This window comes from Polyodon spathula, chromosome 11, assembly GCF_017654505.1.
Source record: "Polyodon spathula isolate WHYD16114869_AA chromosome 11, ASM1765450v1, whole genome shotgun sequence".
In the NCBI taxonomy this organism is placed as follows: domain Eukaryota; kingdom Metazoa; phylum Chordata; class Actinopteri; order Acipenseriformes; family Polyodontidae; genus Polyodon; species Polyodon spathula.
In genome coordinates, this window is record NC_054544.1 from 1,257,669 (window position 1) to 1,275,514 (window position 17,846).

General features: G+C 41.7%; 1 protein-coding gene across 2 annotated transcripts in view; it reads right to left on the reverse strand.

Moving 5' to 3' along the window:
* Window positions 1-352: 352 nt before the first annotated feature.
* The window catches only part of LOC121322795 (parathyroid hormone 2 receptor-like), a 30,890-nt gene continuing 13,396 nt past the window's right edge, over window positions 353-17,846 (reverse strand). The window contains exons 6-12 of one of the 2 annotated variants that reach the window (XM_041263096.1): window positions 16,515-16,575; window positions 14,024-14,090; window positions 10,613-10,707; window positions 9,963-10,101; window positions 2,313-2,354; window positions 1,116-1,482; window positions 353-879 (exon numbers count right to left, since the gene is read on the reverse strand). In XM_041263096.1, the coding sequence (XP_041119030.1) occupies window positions 812-879; window positions 1,116-1,482; window positions 2,313-2,354; window positions 9,963-10,101; window positions 10,613-10,707; window positions 14,024-14,090; window positions 16,515-16,575 (839 nt within the window). In that variant the 3' untranslated portion in view covers window positions 353-811. The remainder of the gene's footprint in view (window positions 880-1,115; window positions 1,483-2,312; window positions 2,355-9,962; window positions 10,102-10,612; window positions 10,708-14,023; window positions 14,091-16,514; window positions 16,576-17,846) is intronic. The other variant, XM_041263097.1, reaches the window with a different exon arrangement.

Genomic DNA, 17,846 nt, shown 5'->3' on the forward strand with positions numbered 1-17,846 from the left:
TCAGGCATGTTAGCACAACATGCAAATATCCATAGCATTACTACTACTGCTACTGCTAGAGATACTACTACTACTGCTAGAGATACTACTACTACTGCTAGAGATACTACTACTGCTAGAGATACTACTACTACTGCTACTGCTAGAGATACTACTACTACTGCTAGAGATACTACTACTACTACTGCTAGAGATACTACTACTACTGCTACTGCTAGAGATACTACTACTACTGCTAGAGATACTACTACTACTGCTACTGCTAGAGATACTACTACTACTGCTAGAGATACTACTACTGCTACCACAAATAATAGTAATAAATCAAGATATACAAAATTAATTTGGCATTCATAAAAACTTTTTTTTTTTTTTTTTTTAGAAACATTCTGTTAAAATATTGTTGTTTTTATTTGCAACTCCCCAAAAAGTGTCATTGGAACATATGTCCTGTAATACCCCTGGTGCATTATGGTGTAAAAGTTCAGTACAATAAATAAAATTGGTAGGGATTAGCATACCAACATGAAAATGTCAAACACAGCCCTTAACATCAATTATTTTAAATAAGCAACTAGTCTGAAGCATTTCATACACGTTTGAAAGTTTTTTCAAAATGTCCTTTTGTCGATACTGCGTCACGCATTCACCCGCTCAGAAACAGTTTGCAATTTGGGCTGGTTAATGCTCGCAGCCAATGAACAAGCGCACACTGATACCCCACAACGAGAAGCCAGAGACAGATGTTTCTTAATTCTTCCTAATCCTTGGGATACATGGGACACTTAAGTCTGTAAGCTTGCTTGACTCTTCATCGATTCGCACTTTCTTCCATGCATTCACTCATGGTTCCTCCTAAAAGTGCATTTCCTCCGCGTTCTGAAAGTAGGACAGCAGGTTACCCTTACACACAAGAGCTTTGTTGAGACACTGGATTAGAGATTGTGCTTTCATTAGATAGCAAACAGATTTCTAAAATAAAAACAGATCAATTAGCCACTGAGTCCAAAGTGCTCAAACTGACACTAAAGAGCGGAGAAGGGGTTTCGGACAGACTAAAGAGCCCCATGGGCTGACGTGGAGAAGCCCTCACAGCGCTACTTCATCATCCTCACCACCACAGCTGCTGCTCATCGTCATGGGTTGGAGCTGCTCCTTCAGGGAGATGTTGTCCACTTGTTTCTCCTCGTTCCCGTCGGTCTCCTCTGGGATGGAGGGCGGCATGCTGTCCGGGTCCGAGTTGCTGGTCACGTACCCAGGCAGGGTGGTGTGGCTGTTGATGGCTCTGGATGGTCCGCTCCTGTACACCCTGCTGGAGAAGAGAGCCATGCGGGAGGCGCGGGTGAGCTGGGACTGGCTGCTGGTGCTGTTGTTGAGGTTGGTGAGGACAGAGCCGTAGCGGTAGCTGCTGAACTGCGGGGTCCTCTCCCAGTCAAGCGCCAGGTTCCAGCGGGTCCACATCTTCTTGATTTCTGTCTGAACCTGGAAAAACAGGAAGCTCAGCATTTTAAAACATGTAGGGAGGCTTTCACTTGTTCAGACTGCAATGGTGAGATGGGTCAGTATACTGGTGTGTGGATGCACTGACCCCAATCAATCAAGTAGAAAAATAAGGGCCAGTGTCAGTGTTCAGATCAATAGCATCATTTGCTTCACAAAGGAAAAATGCAAACAAATGTAAATGAAACAGAAATAAACAGCTGTAGCTTGTAAGTAGTCTCAAGATTTTTTTATTATTTGTTTCTGTATTGTAATTGGTGCTTTTATTCCCAGCAATAATCAGTGTTAGTGACAATTTGGAACATGCAGCTTTGGGAATCTAGTGGAACAGATGTGAAACTCTGAAAAATCAGTCCAATTATATTGCAAGTTAATACAGTTAATCTCAACCCTGGCATTCTGAAATGACCTGTAAAATGAAATGTACTTTCAGAGTAAAAGCTTATAGAAACCAAACTTCAACAGCAAAATGATATTATAACTGCAAAACAATTACAGCAGGGCACTTTTGTAACAGGGCAGAGGCTGGGCACAAACTGACGACCTTACACAATGCAAGCAAGCGTTTTAATCACAGTCCAAAAGAGCCATGCATTTATTATGCATATAAAAGAACAGACCAGCATTTATTTATTATGATGCAGATTACGATCTGGTTTGGTTTGGTTTAGTGAGAGTCTGCTGTGCATCCTTAATATTACTACAGCAGGAACGTTCAGTGCAATTTACATAATATTCAATACAGTGTCAAAAGACGAAGTCCAGAAGCATGCATTCATGAGATGCTCAATATTGAAAAGAAAATGACTCACCTCTCCATTGCAGTAGCAATAGATGACTGACACAAAGAAACCCTGAAACAGAATGCCGTGCACATTATGTACGGTTGTTTTAATATCAGGCAACTTTACAAGTAGGCTTGCTCCTTAGTCCCGTTTGTTTTTCAAGGGCTCACAAAATAAAATGCTCACCTTTTAGAGCAACATGTTCATCTGCAGTTCCTTATTGAAACTTCATGAAACTGGTTACATTGTGCAACAGGCTGCAGAGGCTTAGCTACTTGATACGATCATTTTCAATGCATTCTTTACTTCTGACCAGCAGCTGCCCAAATAAATGCTGGGCAGAGATTTCCAAGCTGGGGGAAATCATAGCTAATGAAACAGGTGTCAGTCATACCTGATGCTTTCCTACTGACTTTGGATACTTGGGTCATAAAACTGAAAGTAGTGAAGCCCATTGTATAATTAACAGGTTTCACTGTGTTCCTGTGAAGAACCACAGTCCATAATCTTAAAGTCCCTGAAAAATGAATGTTGGGATGGAGCAGGTCTAGTTATATATAGGTCAACAAGATATGAAATGAAATGAGCACCATTGGATTCCCAAGAGCTGTGGCAGATGTAGGCCAGCAGAACAGTATAGTTATTTATCTTTTAAATCATATTCATGCTTGCTTTTTACTTGCCATATTCAGAGGTCTCAATGGAGTATGAATGAAATTCCATGTAAAATAGAGAGTGGAGTGGTATTGCACTTTGTGTAAAAGGTTCAAGATGACCAGCATTTCCTAATCATTTTATCCAAAGGGTTTTTAGTGAGCCACACACACACACACACATATTATGCCTTTAAGCCTGATATCTGCTATTAGCTGCCGTTACTATTTCATGTATTATGTTACTGTCATGTATTCTGCACTTTCCACAGTATTTAGTGTACTATTTCATGTATTCTGCACTTTCCACTGTATTTAATGTACTATTTCATGTATTATGTACTTTCCACTGTATTTAATGTATTATGCATTGCTCTTTTTACTGTATATCATGTATTATACATTTCGCTGTATTTGAAGTATTATGGATTTTCTTGTTTTTACTGCATCTTGTAAAGCGTTTTGTGATGGTGGTCCACTATGAAAGGCGCTATATAAAATAAAGATTGATTGATTATATAGGTATACTGCATATGCCACAGGCAGCTACATCAAAGGCTAAACTGTTTATGTGGATAATTTATTTTTTGCAAGTTTGCCAAGACAAATGTCCATTATTTTACAGATGAAGGGCTGTCCATTTTGCTGTGTCAGTGCATGCATGTGGGAGGCACCTCTCTGCAGAAAAAGATAAAGGATTATGAAATTCTGTAACATAAAAAATTACATGCAACTGATGAAACAGGTTTACAACACGTAGTTTGAGCAGGAAATAGAAAACTGAACATTTCACGTCACACAAGAAAAATTAAAAACTGAAATATCTTGCTTGCATAAGTATTCAACCCCCACACATTAATATTTGGTAGAGCCACCTTTCACTGCAATAACAGCTTTAAGTCTTTTGGGGTAACTATGCACCAGCTTTGTACACAGTGTCGGAGTGATTTTGGCCCATTCTTCTTGGCAGATTTGCTCCACGTTGTTCAGATTGGTTGGACGACGCTTGTGGACCTCAATTTTCAAATAGTGCCACAGATTCTCAATGGGATTGAGATCAGGACTTTGACTGAGCCACAGTAGGCCATTCACCTTTTTGTTCTTGAGCAACTCCAGTGTTGCTTTGGCCTTGTGATTGGTATCATTGTCCTGCTGAAAGGTGAATTTCCTCCCAAGCTTCAGTTTTTTAGCAGACTGAAGCAAATTCTCTTGCAGTATCTTCCTATATTTTGCTCCATCCATTCTTTCTTCAATTGTAACAAGATGCCCAGTCCCTTCTGCTTCTCCCCACAGCATGATGGTGCCACCACCATACTTCACTGTAGGGATGGTGTGTCTTGAGGCATGGGCAGTCATAGGTTTGCACCACACATAGCGCTTTGAATTTTGGCCAAAAAGCTCTATCTTGGTCTCATCTGACCACAAAACCTTTTCCCACATCACAGCTGGGTCACTCTCATGCTTTCTGGCAAACTCCAGACGTGCTTTCAGATGGTACTTTTTGAGTAACGGCTTCTTTCCTGCCACCCTCCCATACAGGCCAGTGTTATGCAGAGCTCTTGATATGGTTGACTGGTGCACCATTACTCCACTCCCAGCCATTGAACACTGTAGCTCCTTCAAAGTGATTGTTGGCCTCTCTGTGGCTTCTCTCACAAGTCTCCTTCTTGTTTGAGCGCTGAGTTTTGAGGGATGGCCTTTTCTTGGCAGTGCCTGGGTGGTGTGATGCAGCTTCCACTTCCTGATTATTGATCCAACTGTGCTCACTGGGATACTCTGGTTCTCTGTTCCCATTTTTTGTACTCTGGTTCTCTGTTGCTGTGCTTTTGTATCTCTGGTTCTCTGTTGCTGTGCTTTTCTATCTCTGGTTCTCTGTTGCTGTGTTTTTGTATCTCTGGTTCTCTGTTGCTGTGTTTTTGTATCTCTGGTTCTCTGTTCCTGTGTTTTTGTACTCTGGTTGTCTGTTCCTGTGTTTTTGTATCTCTGGTTGTCTGTTCCTGTGTTTTTGTATCTCTGGTTCTCTGTTCCTGTGTTTTTGTACTCTGGTTCTCTGTTCCTGTGTTTTTGTACTCTGGTTCTCTGTTGCTGTGTTTTTGTATCTCTGGTTCTCTGTTGCTGTGCTTTTATATCTCTGGTTCTCTGTTGCTGTGCTTTTATATCTGGTTCTCTGTTCCTGTGTTTTTGTATCTCTGGTTCTCTGTTGCTGTGTTTTTGTATCTCTGGTTCTCTGTTGCTGTGTTTTTGTATCTCTGGTTCTCTGTTGCTGTGTTTTTGTATCTCTGGTTCTCTGTTGCTGTGTTTTTGTATCTCTGTTTCTCTGTTCCTGTGTTTTTGTATCTCTGGTTCTCTGTTGCTGTGTTTTTGTATCTCTGGTTCTCTGTTGCTGTGCTTTTATATCTCTGGTTCTCTGTTGCTGTGCTTTTATATCTCTGGTTCTCTGTTGCTGCGCTTTTATATCTGGTTCTCTGTTCCTGTGTTTTTGTATCTCTGGTTCTCTGTTGCTGTGTTTTTGTACTCTGGTTCTCTGTTCCTGTGTTTTTATATCTCTGGTTCTCTGTTGCTGCGCTTTTATATCTGGTTCTCTGTTGCTGTGTTTTTGTATCTCTGTTTCTCTGTTCCTGTGTTTTTGTATCTCTGGTTCTCTGTTGCTGTGTTTTTGTATCTCTGGTTCTCTGTTGCTGTGTTTTTGTATCTCTGGTTCTCTGTTGCTGTGTTTTTGTACTCTGGTTCTCTGTTGCTGTGTTTTTGTATCTCTGGTTCTCTGTTGCTGTGTTTTTGTATCTCTGGTTCTCTGTTGCTGTGTTTTTGTATCTCTGGTTCTCTGTTGCTGTGTTTTTGTATCTCTGGTTCTCTGTTCCCATTTTTTGTACTCTGGTTCTCTGTTGCTGTGCTTTTATATCTCTGGTTCTCTGTTGCTGTGCTTTTATATCTGGTTCTCTGTTCCTGTGTTTTTGTATCTCTGGTTCTCTGTTCCTGTGTTTTTGTATCTCTGGTTTTCTGTTCCCGTGTTTGTGTACTCTGGTTCTCTGTTCCTGTGTTTTTGTATCTCTGGTTCTCTGTTCCCGTGTTTGTGTACTCTGGTTCTCTGTTGCTGTGTTTTTGTATCTCTGGTTCTCTGTTCCTGTGTTTGTGTATCTCTGGTTCTCTGTTCCTGTGTTTTTGTATCTCTGGTTCTCTGTTCCCGTGTTTTTGTACTCTGGTTCTCTGTTGCTGTGTTTTTGTATCTCTGGTTCTCTGTTCCTGTGTTTGTGTACTCTGGTTCTCTGTTCCTGTGTTTGTGTACTCTGGTTCTCTGTTGCTGTGCTTTTATACATCTGGTTCTCTGTTGCTGTGCTTTTATATCTGGTTCTCTGTTCCTGTGCTTTTATATCTGGTTCTCTGTTCCTGTGTTTTTGTATCTCTGGTTCTCTGTTCCCATTCTTTTGTATCTCTGGCTCTCTGTTGCTGTGCTTTTATATCTCTGGTTCTCTGTTGCTGTGTTTTTATATCTCTGGTTCTCTGTTCCCATGTTTTTGTACTCTGGTTCTCTGTTGCTGTGTTTTTGTATCTCTGGTTCTCTGTTCCTGTGTTTTTGTATCTCTGGTTCTCTGTTCCCGTGTTTGTGTACTCTGGTTCTCTGTTCCCGTGTTTTTGTATCTCTGGTTCTCTGTTCCCGTGTTTTTGTATCTCTGGTTCTCTGTTCCCGTGTTTTTGTATCTCTGGTTCTCTGTTCCCGTGTTTGTGTATCTCTGGTTCTCTGTTCCCGTGTTTGTGTACTCTGGTTCTCTGTTCCTGTGTTTTTGTATCTCTGGTTCTCTGTTCCTGTGTTTTTGTATCTCTGGTTCTCTGTTCCCGTGTTTTTGTATCTCTGGTTCTCTGTTCCCGTGTTTGTGTATCTCTGGTTCTCTGTTGCTGTGTTTTTGTATCTCTGGTTCTCTGTTCCTGTGTTTGTGTACTCTGGTTCTCTGTTGCTGTGCTTTTATCTCTGCTTCTCTGTTGCTGTGTTAACCCCATCCCTGCCAATTTAAAGGGCAGAGCTTTGCTCTGCCACACACCTCCCCCCATGTACAACGTACACCGGCCGTAATCAGCCAACTCCCCCCTTCCCCCCACCCCCCTCCCCCCAAGAGTCCAATTATGTCCCTTGGGTGGGCTGTTATGGTGGGTGGTGGTGGGCGGGGTTGATGTCGGAGCCCCCAAGCCTTCTTTGGTTGAGGGGGCCCCGAATCTCCAAGGTAGCATGGCGACGGCGGCCCGGCTCCCTCTGGTGGCGGAGGCGGCGACGGCGGCCCGGCTCCCTCTGGTGGCGGAGGCGGCGACGGCGGCCCGGCTCCCTCTGGTGGCGGAGGCGGCCCCTCCCTCTCGGGCTCTGAGAGCGGCGGCGGTGGCTCCTCCCTCTCGGGCTCTGGGAGCGGCGGCGGCTCCTCACCCTCTCTGGCTCTGGGGACGACGGCGGATCCTCCTCCCTCTCTGGCTCTGGGAGCGACGGAGGCTCCTCCTCCCTCTCTGGCTCTGGGAGCGACGGAGGCTCCTCCTCCCTCTCTGGCTCTGGGAGCGACGGCAGCTCCTCACCCCTCTCTGGCTCTGGGAGCGACGGCAGCTCCTCACCCCTCTCTGGCTCTGGGAGCGACGGCAGCTCCTCACCCCTCTCTGGCTCTGGGAGCGACGGCAGATCCTCCTCCCTCTCTGGCTCTGGGAGCGACGGCAGATCCTCCCCCCTCTCTGGCTCTGGGGACGACGGCTGACCCCTCTCTGGCTCTCGGGAAGGCGGCTCACCCCTCTTTATTGGAGTGACCGGTGGATCTCCCATGTCTACCGCCAGGTAATTAACCACCATGAGGGCAACCTCTGGGAAGGAGGCCGGGTGGTGTTGTTCCTCCCACTGTTCCCACCTCTCCCCATCTCGACGCCACAGCGTGTTGATAACTATGGGGAGATCGTGGACGAGGTCTGCCTCAGGGTGCATCAACCAGTCCCAGATCTCCTGGGACGGTGGTGAAGGTGGTGGTGCTGGAGGTAGTGGGGTGGCCCCTGATGCCCGGGGTGAACACGGCACCTCTTCCTGGGCCTGGTTGTAGGGGCATCCTGCCCAGTTGTGGCCGTCCTCCTCACACCGGCCACACCAGTTTGCCGGTGGCACGTCTGGGCAGGACCGCCAACGATGGTCCTCCTTCCCACACCAGGAACACCAGGGGAAGAGGCTGGCCGGGTCCTCCAGCGGTGGCTGCAGCAGCTTACATTTCTTCAGCTGCTGCTGCTTTTCCTGCCTTTGCCGCTGTCTGCTCTTTCCCATTTTTTTTTTTTTTTTTTTTCAAAAAAAAAAAAAAAAAATTATCCCAAAAATTTCCACAAAACAAAACAAAAATACTGCTCTGAGCCTCTAGGTGGCGCTATCCCACTGCTGACACCAAATGTGGCAGGCTGGCGAGTGGATAGAGGCCCAGAGACAGACTGCAGTTCAAAAAAAATAACTATTTTATTATAAATAAACACAAAAATGAAAGGGCACAAGGGCCAAAACAAAGCAATTTCAACACAAAGAAAGACAAAAAGCAAAACTTACAAAAATAACAATTTCCAGGCTGGGCAATGCCTTCACTGGATTCAAACTTTCCAAGCAACCAAAAAAAAAACCAACCTGCTTCCTCAGCTCCCTCTTCCCAAATGAGAAGCAGAGGCCTCCTTTTATATCAGGTGGCTGGGCGCTGATTGATCGTTAATCAACCTAAACTAATCAACCCCAGCCACCTGAACATAATAAACCCAGGCAGGTAGGGGAAGTTAACCCCATCCCTGCCAATTTAAAGGGCAGAGCTTTGCTCTGCCACACTCCGGTTCTCTGTTCCCGTGTTTTGTACTCTGGTTCTCTGTTGCTGTGCTTTTATATCTGGTTCTCTGTTCCTGTGTTTTTGTATCTCTGGTTCTCTGTTGCTGTGTTTTTGTATCTCTGGTTCTCTGTTGCTGTGTTTTTGTATCTCTGGTTCTCTGTTGCTGTGCTTTTATATCTCTGGTTCTCTGTTGCTGTGCTTTTATCTCTGGTTCTCTGTTGCTGTGCTTTTATATCTCTGGTTCTCTGTTGCTGTGCTTTTATATCTCTGGTTCTCTGTTGCTGTGTTTTTGTATCTCTGGTTCTCTGTTGCTGTGTTTGTGTACTCTGGTTCTCTGTTCCTGTGTTTTTATATCTCTGGTTCTCTGTTGCTGTGTTTTTGTATCTCTGTTTCTCTGTTGCTGTGTTTTTGTATCTCTGGTTCTCTGTTGCTGTGTTTTTGTATCTCTGGTTCTCTGTTGCTGTGTTTTTGTATCTGGTTCTCTGTTGCTGTGTTTTTGTTTCTCTGGTTCTCTGTTGCCTTGTTTTTTTTTTTCTCCGGTTCTCTGTTGCTGTGCTTTTGTATCTCTGGTTCTCTGTTGCTGTGTTTGTGTACTCTGATTCTCGGTTTCCCTGTTTTTGTTTATTTTGAGGCATAACAAACATGTGCATTAGTGCTTTCACTGCAGCTTCCTGTCTCTGAATCTCCCTGCTGCCTTTTTAAAAGACGGAAAGCTAATGCATTAAAAGGATTAATTATATTAAACGAAAGAGCTCAAAGTGGCAACCTCATTTGTTCCAAGCACAGCTAATTGCATTTTCACACATGCTGTCCTCTCTCAATACAAATCAAAGAATTCAGAGAAATTTGAGGCAGTTATTGCATTCACCATGCAGATTGTGGCAGACTGATAGACAGATTAACCACGTTATCAAATCGTTTATTAACTGAGGGGCACTCAGCACTAACCAATGCTTCTCTGGCAGACATTACACAATGTGACAGGCTCTGAAACTGTACACAGGTTCACAGCTGAGGTTGATTTTAGCCGTAGGGTCGACTCGTTGCACACTGCTCTTTCTAACTGCTTAGTGATTGTGTTTGGTGTTGTGTGCTGTGGGGGTGGAAGCCTCTTGCCAGGTCGTCACTGTAAATGAGAATTCGCTCTCAAGTGAAGTGTCTACATAAATAAAGGTTTTGATTGATTGATTGATTGATCACATGTTCTTGTATGTTACCTGAAAGGAGTTGAAGAAAAGCTCACAGTACATCCGCACCTCCCATCCCATCCCATTGAAAGTGTGTGGCATTCCCACAAAGACAATGTAGTGCACCCCAAACACCAGCACCAGGACAAGAGTTGATTTTGCGAGCTTCCTGCGGTAAGGGAGAGATAAAGATATATATCTATATATATATATCTATATATATATATATCTATATCTATATATATATATATATATATATATATATATATATATATAGATAAATCATAGTATCAGTTGTTTAGTTATAGAACAAAATCTTTTTTATGATTCTAAAGTCTAAAGTCGCACTTTCCATGAAGTTTTTCTAATTACTGTGTATTTACAGAGCAGTTACATAGGAAATCAATATTATCACGCATAGTTACAATGTACTTAATGTGTACATCTTTTTACAATTGTATCAGAAAAGGTTAACATAAAGATTCCCAATCCCAATTCTAATTCATGTCTAAATATAGTACATATTCTATACATGTGTAATTCATGTAACATAGATACGTACTATTATAACATTAACACATGGATGTGCCCTAAAGGATACATTGAGAGACATTTAAATACACAGTCATAGAATCTTTCAAAGTACTTTTCACATAAGTGTTACAGTTTTCTATTGTTACCTGTACTGTTTCCTCGTGTCGTATCTTCCAGCATTTGTTTCCCGTATTTTTGTGGCCAGAACCCGAACAATGTTCAGGAACAAGATGAAATTCAGCTAAAAAAACAAACAAGGAAGACTGGTCACTCACACAGTCACAATGTTCTGCAGACCAGTTATGCACTGAAAACTCTCGTCAGTTAGAAAGACTGGTCACTCACACCAGTCACAGTGTTCTCCAGACCAGTTCCACGCTGGAAACACTGTCACTCGCACAGTAGCAGTGCTCTATGGTATGCTGAACAGTTAATTTCATTCCTCAGCAATGTAGTAAAACCCATTCCATGCAGTAACCTGCAGTGTTTCTCTGTCTCGTAATTTGTATTTTGTTTTATTAAAATGAAATATTCCTTTATTACCTTATTTATAAAGAAATACCTCATTCTGTTTTAATTTTCTTGTGTTAAGACAAAAGATTCTGTTCAAACCATTCAACAGAAGGTGGCTGGGGGTTAAGAATGCTGACACATTTCTCAAATGGATCAACAGACCAAGCTAGATGATCTGATATTGATAACACATCCATAACATTTATAGCATAAAGCATAGATCAAATATATATGGAAAGTGGATTTTCTGTCACCTTGTAGAAAACAGAATAGAAGAAAAGATGATTTAGCTGCTGTTTATATTACATTGCCTGTTTTTACTGTTGATAGATGACACAGCAATGTCCATATTATTATTATTATTATTATTGTTTTTTTTTTAAATGATTCCAAAGGGTCAAAAGTTTAGTTTTTAATAGCCAGCATAACCAGGAAGCTCAGTAAACCTTATTTGCCTGACATCAGATGATTGCTGTGATGAGTTATTTGTGAAAAGTCACAATTATCAGACCCAAATGAATGTAGGCTTTTTTATAAGCCAGCAATTATATATTCTGATGACTCTAAAATGCATTTTGCAAACATGGCCTTTGACAGCTTGTTGCGCTAACATAAATCTGCAATTTTTAAGTAAAAAAAAAATAATAACACATTAAAAACGATTAAAATTTCTAAATGCTGTGCATTTCACACAGAGCAAAAACTGACTAAGCACTGGAAGCTTTTCAAGTCTTTTCTACATTGTATTTTCCATTACATCCCCAGGCTAGTGCACTTCAACCTTTTGTGTAAAAAAAAAAAAAAAAAACTGTAAACCTCAATGTTCAGCACAGAAAGGTGGAACCTAATCCTATCAGGTAGATCCATTGAATTAATACCAGATGTTAATGAACCTTCCAGAGTCTGGCAGAAATAAATCATAATAATAATAATAATAATAGGATTAACAGATTCTCTGTGCTCTTGTGGCTGATTCATCACTCTCTCTGCCTCTGTTATTATTTGTTTACTTAGCAGACAACTTTATCCAAGACAACAACCTCTCACCCGAAAGACAGAGCACAAGGAGGCCAAGTGCCTTGCTCGGGGTCACACACAGTGAGTGAGTGGCTGAGCTGGGATTTGAACCAGGGACCTGCTGGTTACAAGCCCCTTTTCTTTAAACACTGGACCGCACAGCCTCTTGTATAAGGATGTTGTCTTGCAGCTTTTTAAATGTTGTTGTTAGCCTCGCCCTCCTGCTCTGCAGAACACACACACATTTTTCCAGCTTATCAAGTTCTTCCTCTTGCTCCATTCTTTCCTCTCTTTTACCCGAGTAGAATACCTGTACCCCAGTTCACCTGTAGTACGTCTATCTTATCAAATACCACCCAAAATAAATATTACTGGTGACATTACACGAAGTGTATCTAACTAGTGTGTATTTACATAGTAGTTACTTAGTAAATAGAATTACAAAGTTATTAAGCACAGTTAGAATGTAATTAATGTGGAAATGTTTTTTGCACAATATAACCCTAAACCTACCTGCAGTTTTTATTCATTAAAAATGAGTAAATACGCATTCAATTTAAATTTAATGCCTAAAAAGACATAGCAAATTGCTGCACAGCTTGTCTGCCTTCCCTAAAACATTCACGAACAACTACATCTTAAGTTATTAGGAAACTGTAAAAAACAATCCAACAAATATTATCCAATCTCTGGCTAGCCCCGTTGTCTTTGCAGCCAATCACAGTACGAATAAGGATTCGAAGCTACAAAGGTTGAAAGCGTAAACACCCCAGTCCAGCTACAAATCAAACTGGAAGCATCGTCAAAGGCAACCGCTAAAAAAAAGTTTCCGTAATATTAAACTAGCTGTTTTACAACTTATTAATGCATACCCTTATTTTATTTGTCTGTATGGCTTTATATTGAAGTTTTATCATGTTCACTGAGTTTAAGAATTTAATGTTAAAATCTAAGTTAATTAATATAATTAATTTGCAGGTGATACCTTGAAAAAGAAAAAAGAATGCGCTGAGCCAATAAAGTACCTTGTAGAACACACATGTGGTTGTACGGTCTGCAGATCAAAGTAACATTGTAGTTTAAATGGAAGGCTCTTTTTTAATGCCTACCCCATTACCATGTCCTAACCTGGAACCATAGCCCGATGAGGATAAGGGGCTATCGATAGTCTACCGCGAACCATAACAGGAATGGGGCTATCGTATAGTCCTAGATAGCTATCAGGATAGGAGCTTGGTATATACTTACCCGATAGCTATCAGGATAGGAGCTTGGTATATACTTACCCCGATAGCTAACAGGATAGGAGCTTGGTATATACTTACCCCGATAGCTATCAGGATAGGAGCTTGGTATATACTTACCCCGATAGCTATCAGGATAGGAGCTTGGTAAATACTTACCCCGATAGCTAACAGGATAGGAGCTTGGTATATACTTACCCCGATAGCTATCAGGATAGGAGCTTGGTAAATACTTACCCCGATAGCTATCAGGATAGGAGCTTGGTATATACTTACCCCGATAGCTATCAGGATAGGAGCTTGGTAAATACTTACCCCGATAGCTAACAGGATAGGAGCTTGGTAAATACTTACCCCGATAGCTATCAGGATAGGAGCTTGGTATATACTTACCCCGATAGCTATCAGGATAGGAGCTTGGTATATACTTACCCCGATAGCTATCAGGATAGGAGCTTGGTATATACTTACCCCGATAGCTATCAGGATAGGAGCTTGGTAAATACTTACCCCGATAGCTAACAGGATAGGAGCTTGGTAAATACTTACCCCGATAGCTAACAGGATAGGAGCTTGGTAAATACTTACCCCGATAGCTATCCGGATAGGAGCTTGGTAAATACTTACCCCGATAGCTATCAGGATAGGAGCTTGGTAAATACTTACCCCGATAGCTAACAGGATAGGAGCTTGGTATATACTTACCCAGATAGCTAACAGGATAGGAGCTTGGTATATACTTACCCAGATAGCTAACAGGATAGGAGCTTGGTAAATACTTACCCCGATAGCTAACAGGATAGGAGCTTGGTAAATCCATTTCAGGTTGCCAGCACTTAGTTCCCAGCACCTGTAGAAATGAGGAGTGCATCTTCAATACAATTCAATTACACTGGCTTTAGTGGGAGGAATATTCAGGCATCAATTTAGTAACCTTCACATCCACAGTAATGTGGACATAAAACTCCATTATGAAACAACAGTATTTAATTAAATCAAATTTAAAGGCAAATGGTTTTTAATGATCTAGTCCCGGTAATATAATGACACAGTTTAGATGGACACATTACTTTTCATTGTGTAATACTGGTCTCCTGGAAGCAGGTTTCAAGCCACTGTTCCTGAAAAAGTGCCTTTGTGTTCCTTCAGCCTAAGACTGAAGATGTTGTTTATTTCGAGTTAATACACACAGTATTTAAATAAGAGGTGGGTTAAATCTTAGTGAACAGGGCAGATTGATCCCACTCTTTCCCCTGTGCCATAATGATTACATTAGGGTAAAAAAATCTGCAAACTAAATACTATTCGAAATACACTTTGAGTACTTACATTTAACTGGAAAGAAGTGGAAATATAAGGCAACTTAATAAGAGTAACTGGAAAAAGCAGCCCTATGAAGCAGCCTCATATTTACCAATACCAGTTACCACCTTACCGACCCAGCTCCACTGTTGCGAATCGGATTAGAAAGTGTAGGTACTGTACTGCATAGTCCACGGTATATTCTCTGGAGACTGCAGGGGGAAATCCTGACTCAGTAATCATCCCTTTGAAATCATGTTCCCCTTCTTCTGCATATGCATTGAGATCCACAATACCCTGCAGGTAAAGCACAGCCACACACACATTCTCACACACACACACACACACACACACGACTCACACACACACACACTCTCGCTTTGATCTCTGCTAACTAAACAAGCATTAGTGTTTAAAATGCTCTTCTTTGCGAGGGTTTAGCACTTTTTTAAATTCTTTAATTTTCTAATTAACTTGCTTGTTCTTACATGGTAACCTATGACTGTTTATAGCTTCACTGTTTTCTCCCCCATTCAAAAATCAAACAGCCTTTTACCCTAATGTGTCTCATCTAGGGAATGTGAGAGCTGAGACCCGCAGCTGGTTTAAACTCTGTATGTGTAGAGGGGATGAGATGATACACAGCTGTTATGTGTACACCATCTGCATCGGGTAACACCTTAATTTCAACCTTAATCAAGTGCCTTTAATTACTGTGTATTTACATAGTAAACGCATGTGTACTTACACAATTGCAATGCTGTCATGCATACTTACAATGTACTTAGGGTAAATAGAGTTAGGGTTATGTCTAGCTCATGAAAAAAATTACACATTAGGTTCATTCTAATCATACATAATAACATGTATCTACTAAGTAACTACTATGTAAATACACAGTCATTAGAGACACTTAATGTAAAGTGTATACCATCTGTATAGATAACTTCAAAGCTAGTTTAACATAGTGGAATTGTTCATTGTGACAAATGAGTTTGCAAGTGTATCACTGAGCCTGCACAGAGAGACAGGCGCTGCATCTGGAATCTACAGAGCCTGCACAGGGAGACAGGCGCTGCGTCTGGAATCTACAGAGCCTGCACAGGGAGACAGGCGCTGCGTCTGGAATCTACAGAGCCTGCACAGGGAGACAGGCGCTGCGTCTGGAATCTACAGAGCCTGCACAGGGAGACAGGCGCTGCGTCTGGAATCTACAGAGCCTGCACAGGGAGACAGGCGCTGCGTCTGGAATCTACAGAGCCTGCACAGGGAGACAGGCGCTGCGTCTGGAATCTACAGAGCCTGCACAGGGAGACAGGCGCTGCGTCTGGAATCTACAGAGCCTGCACAGGGAGACAGGCGCTGCATCTGGAATAGATCCAAAACTACACAGCTAAAAATATCAAATTAATCCTACTTGTCAAATACAGGATCTGACATATTTAGAAGTATCTGCCACCAGCTTTTCAAATTATAAGAAACTTCAGTAAGTCCTGACTTCTTTTTTTTTATATAATAAAGGATGTAAAAAAAGTAAAGCAAAGGAAAGGATGATAACCATCTGAAAACCCCATTAGTCTGAAAAGTGAATATAGCTCTGTCCGAGTTGCCTGTAGCAGCTCTTTTTGGGTGATTTGTTTTGATAACTGAAATGCAACACCATCTCTAGTCCAAGCCAGCGAGCAGAATAGAAATTTGTAAAAACATAGGAATGGAATTCAGCTAAACTTTTAGAAATGAGGTTGGCTTGCACACATTCAAACACATTCAAACTGAGCTGAATGTCACGCCTGCATAAGGAAAGTGGCACTCTCAAGATCTGTCCTGATTGTCATTAAAATAAGAAAATGCTGGAGAGGGAAGCATGGTGTGTTACAGGGACCCTTAGTCAAGTACAGTACACATGACCTGCAAAATCTTAATGAACATTCTGCTACTGCTGAAGTGGAAAAGGAGCTCCTTCAACCCGTACCGTGCATCAGCCACCGTTGCCCTGACAACTGCCCATGCTGCCACGAACAGAGCTGGAACTCCTGCAGTGAAAATGAAAAACTAGTCAGGGCTTTGGGAAGCTTGAAATAATCCGACATGTACAAATCGAGCATAAAACACGCCACTAGCAACGGCGCCAGCCAGCTGGAAACATATCATTCTCCAGTTTGATTCGAGCACGTGTTTAAAAAGCATTATTTCGCTTTACAGAGCTTGAAACTCTTTATGCAAACAAGAAAGCTGTTGAACCTTGAAAGTTAAAAAGAGAAATATATTATATATATATATACATACACACACACACACACACACATACATACACACACATTCATTTTAAAATGAGCATGGGTTATTGATTTCCATGTGGAAAGCAAGCAATTCAACACCAATCACATGGTGTGAAATCAATTATACCGGGTGTGTTAAGTAACTGAGCAGCTCAATGCGAGAATGTTTCTGTTCGCTCAGATCACTGATGAAATCTGCTCCGAGCAGCTCAATGCGAGAATGTTTCTGTTCGCTCAGATCACTGATGAAATCTGCTCCGAGCAGCTCAATGCGAGAATGTTTCTGTTCGCTCAGATCACTGATGAAATCTGCTCCGAGCAGCTCAATGCGAGAATGTTTCTGTTCGCTCAGATCACTGATGAAATCTGCTCCGAGCAGCTCAATGCGAGAATGTTTCTGTTGGCTCAGATCACTGATGAAATCTGCTCCGAGCAGCTCAATGCGAGAATGTTTCTGTTGGCTCAGATCACTGATGAAATCTGCTCCGAGCAGCTCAATGCGAGAATGTTTCTGTTCGCTCAGATCACTGATGAAATTTACTCTGTATGTTCTGCTCTGACAAGGTGAGCTGGAAAGCATTATTTTTCATAACACTTTACATTCTGTCTCTAATTACTGTGTAGTTAGAGAATAGTTATCAGGCATAGTCACAATGTGTACATTTTTTTTGCACGATATATGCAAGTATGATTGTATCAGAAAAGGGTTAGGGATAAGGCTAGAATGTGCAAAATATTTACATTAGGTACATTGTAACTATGTATAATAACATTGTAATGATGTGTAAGTACATATGTATTTACCAAGTAACTACTATATAAATACACAGTAGAGACACCATGTAAATCATTACCTTATTTTCTCTCTTTCCATGTGTCAGGTTCAAATGTTTGTTTGACTTTTTCAAATACACTCGCTTTAACTACCTTCATATCTGGCTGCTGTGGATTTCAAGTTGTAAGTGTGAGACAGACAGAGAGAGAGAGAGAGAGAGAGTTGCATGTACGGTAGTTTCATGACAGAT